We start from the raw sequence: 10,610 nt of genomic DNA, 5'->3' as shown, positions 1-10,610 counted from the left end.
CCCCACCATGACCCTACCTGTGTATTTTGTCTGACTGTGTTTGTCTGAGGCCTGATTTTGTTCCTGTCTGTGTTTGTGGTCTGACTGTGTGCAAGTTTTCTTTGCCTGCCTGTGACCCTGTGTGAGTTTCTTGTCTGCTGTGTGTCTGTGGCCTCTGTGTGGACCTGTGCATCTCTGATCTGCCTGTGCTGGTGGCCTGGCCATGTATGTGTAGTCCCTGCCCCACTGTGATGCTGTGTGTGTATGTTATCTGACTGTGTGTGTCTGAGATCTAATTTTGTGCCTGCCTGTGTTCGTGGTCTGACTACGCGCACTTTTTATTTGCCTGACTTTGCATGTGGCCCCATCTCTGTTGCCTGACTGTGCATACATCTGTGGCTGTTTCTGGTCTCCCGGTCTGTCTGTGGTCTGACTGAGTACCTGTCTATGGTTTGACTGGGTAGATTCCTTCTTTGACTCTGTTCTGACTGCACGTCAGTTATGAGTCTGACTGTGTGCAGCTTGAGCCCCTCTACCTCCACCCCCCATCCCAGCTTCCTCACCCTCTACCCTGGGTCATGACCTGCCACCACCCAGTCTCCCCTGGGGCCGCTCCATGGCTGGGCGAGGTGACCGCAGCAGGGTATTTTGGGAGCCAGATGATAGGGGCTGCCCCGTCATTATGTGGCACTCGACCCTGTGGCCATGGCCCAGACACACCCAGAGTGCGGCCGGGGGTGGGTGCAGGGTTGCCCTGGCCAAAGGGCCTTATCCTTGGGTCTCTCCCTGCCCTCCCCCCCCAACCCTCTGCCGTGACTCTGGCCAAAGTGGGGACTGGGGAGGGGGCTAGCCAGGGTTCTGCTCTTGCAACAAGGGATCCTTCTGCCTTTAGAAGAGTTTAGGTTCTTGTGGGAGAAACAGACGCTGAGTGATTAACATTCCATTTAATTGACCAACTAGGGTATATGTTGTGGAGGATGATCTTAGTCATTTCTGAGGCCGTGGGATGTGGAATGGGGTGGGGTGGGGGGCTGACCTTCGAGGGGCAAGGAGGGTTCCAGAGGAAGTGACAACTGAGCTGAGACTTGTCATGTGTTGGGAGGGAGGGGGACAGCATTTCTGGCCAAGGGCACAGCAGGGGCAAAGGCTTGTAGGGGAGACTGGGCTCAGGCGGTATGGCTGTCAGCAGGAGTGGCTTCCTCCGGGGGCGGCAGGAGCCACAGCAGGTGGGAAAGCAGGGCAGGACCAGCAGGTGTGTGCTTGGAGGATCTGACGTGGCCGAACGGGCCGGGTCGTAGGACAGTGGGCAGGGTTAGCTGGAACCTCATCCTTCCGGAGTTCCAGGCTATGCGGGGGAGAAATTGGGTGTTCAGAGCACATGCTAGAGCTGGTGTTCAATTCTGGTGTGGGGCTTGGCTGGAGTCAGGGCTTCTGTCCAGATCTGGGGTTCAGTCTGGTGTTGGGACTCAGCGGGGTGTGGGGGCTGTTGCAGTTTGGGCTGCTATAACAGTACCAGAGACTGGGTGGCTTATAAACAACAGACATTTATTTCTCACCGTTCTGCGAGCTGGAAGTGCAAAGTCAACGTGCGGGCAGGTCTGGTGTCTGGTGAGAGTCCAGCTCCCGGTTCATAGACATTGGCTTCTTGCTGTGTCCTCACAGAGTGGAAGGGGTGAGGGAGCTCTCTGGGGCCTCTGTCATCAGGGCACTAATCCCATTCAGGAGGGCTCCACCCTCATGACCTAATCTTCACCCAAAGACCCGGCCTCCTAATACCATCACATTTCGGGTTAGGATTCCAACATGCCTTTGGGGCAGGGACACGAACGTTCCGTCTGTAGTCGGGGCTCAGCACTTTCTCTCCACCCGTCATCACCCTAGGTCCCTCCCCCATCGTCCTGTAATCCTGTCTTCCCCATCCTGTGACCCTTCTGCTGCCCCCTTCCTCCTGCTGCCTCCCCCAGGAAGGCCTCCCAGATTCCCCTGCTCCCCTCTCACGGCCCCTCCCTTGTTTCTGCAGACGCTGCCTCATCTGACGATTGGCTCGGCTCGAGTCCTCTCTGTGAGGGACTGGGGCCATCCCCCCCTCCAGGGTGGAGGTTGGAGGTTGCAGGTCACTGCCAAGCATGGCGCCTGCCTGGGGCCCTGGTGTGGCGTCTGTGATTGGTACCCTGGGCCTCCTTGTGGTCTTGCTGGTCGGAGGCTGCGCAGCAGAAGGTAAGAGCCCGGCGCAGGGTGTGCGGGTGTCTGAGCACGCATTTATGTGTGCCTGTGGGGATGCTTGTCCTCCCCGGGGCTCCTGGTTTTGCCAAGTGGAGCCTCTGTGCTCCATGAATGTTACTGAGTAAAATGCCTACTATGCACTGAGTCCTGATAGATTCAGAGGTAACTAATAACGATGGTGTTATTAAAGCACTAACAGTAATGATGATAATGTCTGCTTCCCCAGCATCGACTCTGCACCAAGGCCAGAGCTAAATACAGACTTACCTGCTTCATCTCCCTCCAGCCTCTCAAAACCCAGCATGCCAATTCTATTACCTTCCATATTTTCCAATGAGGGAAACCTAAGGCTCAGAGTAGGCAGGGACTTAATTGAAGTCCCTCACTCCTGAGTGAGCCAAAGAGTTACCTTCCCTTGCTGCAGGTAGAAACACCAGCACCCAGGTGGCAGACACACAGGCATCTAAACCTTTCCAGGCAGAGCCAGGGGAGGCTTCTTAGGAAAGAGAGGGCATTGGAAGTGGGGCTTTGTGGGTTTGTAGGAGTTCGCTGGTGGAAAGGGCATTCCTGGTAAAGGTGTTAACACATGGAGGTGAGGAAAGAAATAGGTGCAGTTTGGAGATGGGCAAGGCTGTGTGTCTGGCAGTAACATGAATAGGATGAGAGTCAGTTGTGGGCCCAGCACCAAGATCCGACCCACTCTGAAGGGTCTAGAGGAGGCATCACTCAGACCCATGGGGACACAGTGTCAGGCCAGAGGGAAAGAAACGGATCTTTGATCAGGCTGGTTTTGCTGAAGACCTGCTGTGTGACCTTGGGCTAGTGACGCAGCTGCCATTTCCTCCTTGATTGAATGAGACTCATAACATTATCCCTGTCCCACCAACATTCTTGTGACAAAGACACATGATAAGCCCTCTATGCTGCGTGGCACATAGTAGGCCCACAATCCCACGTTACCACAAGCATAGTAGTTATTGCTGCTAGGTAAGAACACCAGAGACACACACAGCTGTCTCGTCCATTGGTGCTTTTTCTCGTTTTCACATTGTTTTTTATTAAGTGCCTAACACATCAGATCAACCACCATAATCTGATGAGATGAATGCTGTTATCACCATCCCGGTTGTACAGATGGGGAAACTGAGGCACACCCAGGTTACAGTACAGCCAAGAAGTGGCCATGCTCAGATTTGAACCTGGGCTGCCTGGCCCCCCGAGCCTGATTTCCCCACCTTGGTATGAAACTGCCTCCAGTCCAAAGTCCGGGCGTGGCTGGGCTGTGATGTGTCCAGTCCCCACCAGGGCAGGGCCTGCGCCTTCCTGGGCTCTATTCCCTGCAGTGGGAATGGCCTCTGTTATCAGGGCACTAATTCCATTCAGGAGGGCTCCACCCTCATGACCTAGTCATCACCCAGAGGCCCTAAGAATTTTTAGTTTTTCATTCATTATTTAACAGGGTTTCTCCCTGTGGGCACTGCTGACATTGAGGCCTGGTCATTCTTTGGGAGGGGGCCGTCCTGGCCACTGTGGGGGGTTGAGCAGCATTCCTGGCCCCACCCACTCGATGCCAGGAGCACCCCCAATGTGACAACTACAGATGTCTGCAGACAAAAACGTCCCCTCCCCGAGTTGAGAACCACTGATTTAACTACACTGGTTGGATAAATACGTATCTACTGCTCGCCATTTTGCTCCACTGATAATTGCCAGCCTTGGCCTTGGTGGAGCTGAGCTCATCCCCGTTTTTCAGGTGGGGAAACTGAGGCCACAAAGTGGCCATTGTGATGAGGGATGGAGATCACAGACTTCTAGTCCTGGGCTCGAATCCTGGCTCGATCATGTGACCTGGGAGGGACTGTGTTCTCATTCACATAAGCACCTACCCTGTGGCAGGCACCGGGTTAGACACCGAGACAAAGCAAACATCTCACCCCTTAGGGAGCGGCTGACCTGCCTGGGAGGGAGGGTGGTGGACTGGTGGACGGGGACTGTGTTCTCATTCACATAAGCACCTACCCTGTGTCAGGCACCTGGTTAGACACTGAGACAAAGCAAACATCTCACCCACTTAGGGAGCGGCTGACCTGCCTGGGAGGGAGGACGGTGGACATGCCCAGGAGCAAGATAAGCGGGAGATGAGGGCATGGGGGGGGGTGTTGGAGGTCACAGTGAGTGAGTGCCATCTGTGCAGAGGCTTGAAGGAGCTGAGGAGTGCCGCTCACAGGGACCTGGGGAAGTGCCCCAAGCAGAGGGAATAGCCTGTGCAAAGGCCCGAGGCAGAGCCCGGCCTGGTTTGTTAGAGAAACAGCCAGGAGGTCTGTGTGGCTGGAGCAGGGAGAGGAAGTGAGGGCAGGGAGGGGAGGGGTAGGCTGTGTAGAGCTGTGTGGGCCTGGGGAGGCCTGGGCTTTATCTCTAGGGAGGTGGAAGCCCTGGAGGGCTCTGGGTAGAGGAGGGGCTGCAGCTGACTCACTGGCACCCTCTGGTGGCTCCTGTGGGGAGGACAGACCATTGTGAGCGACCTTAGGAGCTGAGGGACCAGGTGGGCGATATGGGTGTGACCCAGGATGTCAGCACCTGGCGTGTAGCAGGAGCTGGCTCAGTGGGTGTTCCCTTTGTGAGCCCTTAGTTATTATTACTGTGTGACTTTAGGTGTTGGTAGTGGGCTAGATGCAAACCCAGGTCTCCATCTTCAGGGCTGGGACATCGCAACCCCAGTAGGTGGGTCTGTTTAGCAGGAGCCCTGTCATCTGGGGCCCTGCAGGGGGGGCGATGGGCACCAAGATTGGCACTGCCGGCTTCAGGGATTGGCCAAGGTCCTCAGGGAGAGATTTGAGGTGGGGCTGTCAGGCTGCACAGAGCCTGGGGGAGCAGCCAGCGCCAGGACGAGGGATTTCTGCTGTGGAAATGGCTCCTGGTCCTGTGGGGCCTTCCCAGGATGCTGTGGGCCGGCCCAGGCAGAGTTGAAGAGGACAGTGGGTGGGTCTCTGGATCTGGCACCAGATTCTTCTCTGCGGAATCTGAAGTGGAAAAACAGAAATCAGGCCTTTCCCAGCCCCCGTGCTGTTGGCATCACCACTCGGAACCTCAGTCTCTTCATCTAAGAAACGGGGCCTCTGGAGTGCTCTCAGTAATGAAGACCCACGGCCCCAGTTCTCAAGCCTGCTGTTTGCAGGGCTTGGGAGCCAGATAGGGCCGGTTGGAATCCAAGCTCTTTGCCCATCACGAGCTGGGTGACCCCCAGCGGGTCACTCACCCTTTCTGAGCCTCAGTTTTGCCCGTCTGTGACATGGGTAGAATAGTGCTCAGTCCCACCAGGCCTAGCACAAAATGAGCGCTTGCTGGCACAAACTGCAGCTATACCCAGTGCATATTTCTTGGGTCCCGGGCTCCTTTGCCAAGAAGAGGAGGGGAGAGAATGAGAGAATCCGAGCACCCACAGGAATTTTCTAGTGGTGGATGCAGTGGCTAGAGAGCTCTCCTGGGCTGGCTGGGATCTTGGAGCCACCGGGAGAGGCCGAGAAGGCGTCTGGCAGGGAGGGGGAGCCCAGGAGCGAGTAGGCAGCTTCATTGGGCCTGGTGTTAATACGCATCAAAGTCAAGAGCCCCATTTTCTCAGGGGTCACTGGACACAGAGAGGAGGTATGATGGGGTCCCGGAGAGTGGGCTGCCCGTACCCACCCTGCCCTGTGGCACATAGCCGGGTATTTCAGCCCAGTGGGATCAGGGCTGTGATGGGGACACCAGGCAGTGGTGGGGACAAAGAGGTTCCTGACCCAGCCTGCTGCAATCTGAGAAGGCTCTCAGGGTAGGTGCTGGCCCAGCTGAGGTTGGAGCTGCCAGATGAAGGGAGGAGAAGAGGAAGGGACTCCAGGGGGGAGGAGGCGCAGTGCTCCCCCTGGGTCTGCTTCCCCGGATTGGTGGGTGTAGGGGGTGTCCCAGCTCCGATAAACAGCTGTGCCTCCCGCAGCTGCTCTGTTCCGCCCAGCGGCTCTGAGGGAGCATTTTCCCAGAAGTGAGACTCGACCTGGCCGCAGTGGTTTTCCCCGTGACTTGGCTGAGGGACCCCTACGGCCCCCGTCACCATTCCTGAGGCTCAGGAGGGGCAGCCAGCAGCCAGGGCCAGGGCAGCGGCCCAGCCCAGGCTCAGGCCCAGCCCAGGGCTCAGTGCGGAGCAAAACATCTACGTCAGGCTCAAGGCTGGAGGTGAGAGGAGCGTAAGGTGTCTTGGGTACAGAGAGGCCCCGGTTCAAATCCAGGTGCTCTCCTTTCTGAGCGGTGTGACCTTGTGCAAGGCTGTTAACCTTCCTGAATCTGTGTAGTCCCGTCTGTACCATGGGATTACCAGTCACTGCCTCGGAGGGATACACAGGAGTTGAATGAGGTCACACTGGCCACACGTGGTGGGTCTGCCCATTTTCAGGGGAGATGCCAGCATAGACACATGTCGCATCAATGGGAGCAGAGCCTTGGACGAGGGCGGTGAGGCCCGTCAGATCACTGATGGGCACTCTGTTTTGTCCAAGCCTAGCCCGAGCCGTGAGAGGGGTAAGCTGGGCGCCCGGCTGTGGGACCCGAAGCTTCCTTGTGCTTTTTGGTGCTTCTGAGCAGCTAAGACGTTTCCAGCAGAAACCTGGTGGCCCGCTGCTCTGTCTGCTGGTTTTGAGGGCTCAGAGGCCCAGTATTGCTATAGTTGGAGTTGTTCAGCCCCTTTCTGCCTCTCCTCAGACCCCAAAGTTTTACTTAATAGTTTTCTTTAATTAGCTTACCTTTTTATTCAATCCTTTAAAAATTTTTAAAATTCTCTTTAAATAGTTCTAAATCTAAAAAACGTGCTCCTTCCTCCTGTGTCTAGCCAAATGGTTTTTGTCCCTGGAGGTAGCCACTATTTCTAAATTCATTCTCTCTCTCTCTTTCTCTCTTTTCCCCTTTTCATTTTTCTTCTCACACAAATGATAGCATTCACTGCACTTTTTTAGCCCTTTTTTTTTTTCATTTCATGATATGTCTTGCTGTTTTCCTCCTAACAGTTCATTTGAAAAGCATCCTTGTTTCTTTTTTTATAGCTGCATAGTATTCCACTTCATGCTGAGCCCAGTATTCATTCAATCACTCCCCTTTGGTTGGGTATATAGATTACTCCCCTGGGGACCCCGTATGCGCAGTCCTTGAGTCTGCTGGCAAAAATCTCAGCAGTAACTGAATTCATTTTATGAGACACCTTGTAGTTGGACTGTGAATGGAAATTCAGTATCCCTTTGGGCAATTCAGAGGTTACTGTGAAAAGTCAATAAAAAGGAAACAATGTTATTAAACTCTGGCTGGATCCTGCCACCTGTCCTGGGTACAGAGTTGAGGCTTCGAAGGCTGTTAAAGACATAGTAGTTCCCAGGTGACACTTTGGTGGAGAGACGATGTCAGATCATTGTGAGGGGCAGACACCGTGGGCACAAGCGCCAGCCTGCTTCCGATCCCTCCTCAGCTGCGTGTGTCTGAGGCAAGTGTCTTGTGTGGTCAGTGCCTCGGTTTTCTAATGTGTGAAATGGGAATTATGATGGCCTTGCCCCTCAGCACTGTCAGAAGGATTAGGTGGCACTCATCTTAGATGTTACTAACCTGCTTGGTGCCTCAGTTTCCCCACATGTCTCACTAGGGGATTAGACCAAGTTATCTCCTGCCAAGTTGTTTCCAGACTAAAGACCCTTCAGGGTTTGGCTAGTCACCACTGGGGGGCCTCCAGGTGCTGAATTTGGGGACCTCAGAATCTTGGGGGTCTCCCCTTCCACCCTCCCCTGTGCACAGAGCGTGTAAGCCCACATGAGGCTGTGTCCACATACAAGTGTGTGTGTGTGGCTGTTGATCCAGGTGATGGTTGGTGAGGCAGGGCTGTGCAGACCCCGGGGCACCCACAGGTACCTTGGGGGTGGGGACAATCAATGGCAGCGTTTCTTCACCGTCCTCCTCTCTCCAGGCCTCCTGTTGAGCTCACGTGGTAACTCCGTGGCCAGGCAGGGGGGCTGAGGGGGCATGTTTGCATGGTCCCATGAGGTCCTGGCCACTTACCTAGGCCCACTGGAGCCCCTCTTTTTCCTGCTCTATCCCCAGAGCCCCCCAGGTTCATCAAAGAGCCCAAAGACCAGATCGGCGTGTCGGGAGGTGTGGCCTCCTTTGTGTGTCAGGCCACGGGTGACCCCAAGCCACGGGTGACCTGGAACAAGAAGGGGAAAAAAGTCAACTCGCAGCGCTTTGAGGTGAGTCGGGGGTGTGGGGAGGTAGCCTGGGGCCAGTGCCACCAGATAGGGCCATAGCAGCTCAGTCATGGAAGTTGTCACAGAAATGTTCCCCCGACGTAACATGGGCAGCCAGGACCAGGCAAGCTGGGCTGGGCACCCTCTCCAGCGGGACCCTTCTCCCACTCACTCCCCACCATGTGGCCCCCCCGCCTGCCCAGTAAGGGCCCTGCCAGGCTGGCTTGCTCTGCCCCCTTATGCCTTGCCCTCTCTGAGTCTTATCTGACACACAGACTCACAGTCAACACCACTGCTCACAGAAAGGAATCTGGACACAGGCACATGATTAGACATACATGTTTCCACACCCAACACGCCTTCACATGCCAGTCACACACGCTCAATGTGCATGGCACACACGCATGTACACAGAACACTCTTTACTTGTACATACCCAGGCCCAGTTTTCTGCCTTTAGTGTATACACGTAGGACATCCTCACACAGGTGTGTACAGCCCCCAGCTCCCCTCCCTGGACCCCTGGGACCCCAGCCTGGCCCTGACCTCTCTTCCCTGCCCACGGCAGACGATCGAGTTTGACGGGAGTGCGGGGGCCGTGCTGAGGATCCAGCCGCTGCGGACGCCTCGGGATGAGAACGTGTATGAGTGCGTGGCCCAGAACTCCGTTGGGGAGATCACGGTCCACGCCAAGCTCACTGTCCTCCGAGGTACTGGGTTCCCCCGTGTCGGCGGGGAGGCACTGGGCCCCAGGCTTTGGGGACAAACACCAAAAGCATCTGTGAAAGTCTTGCTTTGGCTTCTCTCTTTGGGAGACCTTGATCTCTCTTCTCTAGCCCCGAATACCACTGAGCCCAGAGCCTGCTGATGGGATTTAGTAAGCATTTGCAGCAAAGAGGCGCCTTCAGAGACTAGAGCCATCCTCATTTTTTTTATCTCAATCATGCTCTTCTGATTACAAGAGGCTGACTGAACCCAAATGGTTCAAGTAAGAAAAAGAATTCATTGGTTCATGTGATGAAAATGTATGCATCCAGCTTCAGGTTCAGCTGGATCCAGGAGCTCATACAGGGTTCTCAGAGCTCACCCTCTGCCTCCGGGCTTATTTTCTTCTACATATATCCCCAGATGCCTCAGTCACTCCAGGCTTCCAAGCCCCCACCCAAAAGGGAGGACCAGATAGCCCAGGACGGGTGCACCTGGCCCAGCTTGCCCATGCCGGAGCCAGTGACTGCGGCTGGAGGAACAGAGAACTCCGAAGGGCAGAGCTCTCCCTGGAGTCGAGGGTGTGTCGGTCCCTTAGGCAGAAACAGCTGTGCACCGCCCCCCGCCCCCCATACACACACTTCCTCATACATTCACACGAACCCTTTGGTAACCCTTCAGTAGGCTGTTGGCTGGTCTTTCAGGTGGGCTGGGGGTGGGGCACAAGAAAATGGCTCCCTCATTATAAACCAGCAGCATTCAGACTGCCTTGCCACAAATCCCTGCCCAGCTGCTCTCTACTGCCTTCTCTCTCTCAAGGTGGTTTTAGCCCGGGGGCCTGCAGCTTGAGTTCAAATCCTGGCGCTGCCACTCTGAAGCTGTGTGACCTTGCATAAGTTAATGAACCTCTCTGGGCTGCAGTTTCCTTCTCTCCAGAGTGGGATAATAATGATGCTCAACACAAGGGATGGTTTCATGGATGAGATGAGCGGTCGCTACAAGTGAGAGGCTCATGCAGTGCTACTCGGGGAATGAGCACTTGACCAAGTCTATCTGTCTGATATTATTATTATTATTATTATTATTTTTATCATTGTTATTATTCTCGTTTGAACAAGCCACCTTGGCCACCAGCCATTCTGCAGCTCTCAGGTGGGTGGGTTGCTTCTGTCACCTGCAGGGAGACCCTGACCCTCTCAAGTATGAGCCACAGTCGGCAGTTAGGTGGGAGGTGGACCCACACGTGGCTCTTCCAGCGCCCTCCAGGGCGGCAGCGCTGTGGTCAGCTTGGAGCCCTGGGAGGAGGCATCCCATTGGCCCAGGGCACTTTGTCCCTGACCCTGGTGTGTGGCCTCTGCAGGGTCCCGCGCTCAGAAGCTCTGCTGTGACCATCTGGAAACCCTTAATAACTTTTAAACTAGAGGCCTCATCCCTTCATGTGGCCTGGTCCTGGAG

At 55.2% G+C, this 10,610-nt stretch overlaps 1 protein-coding gene across 1 annotated transcript in view; it reads left to right on the top strand.

Moving 5' to 3' along the window:
* Window positions 1–1,999: 1,999 nt before the first annotated feature.
* PTPRS (protein tyrosine phosphatase, receptor type, S) overlaps window positions 2,000–10,610 on the top strand; it is a 62,428-nt gene continuing 53,817 nt past the window's right edge. The window contains exons 1-3 of the mRNA XM_014531865.1: window positions 2,000–2,196; window positions 8,308–8,453; window positions 9,019–9,160. Coding sequence (XP_014387351.1) covers window positions 2,106–2,196; window positions 8,308–8,453; window positions 9,019–9,160 — 379 coding nt within the window. The 5' untranslated portion in view covers window positions 2,000–2,105. The remainder of the gene's footprint in view (window positions 2,197–8,307; window positions 8,454–9,018; window positions 9,161–10,610) is intronic.

Source organism: Myotis brandtii, unplaced genomic scaffold (assembly GCF_000412655.1).
Source record: "Myotis brandtii unplaced genomic scaffold, ASM41265v1 scaffold827, whole genome shotgun sequence".
In the NCBI taxonomy this organism is placed as follows: domain Eukaryota; kingdom Metazoa; phylum Chordata; class Mammalia; order Chiroptera; family Vespertilionidae; genus Myotis; species Myotis brandtii.
The sequence above is the reverse complement of the archived record's forward strand: the minus strand, read 5'-3'. Positions and strand labels throughout refer to the sequence as shown.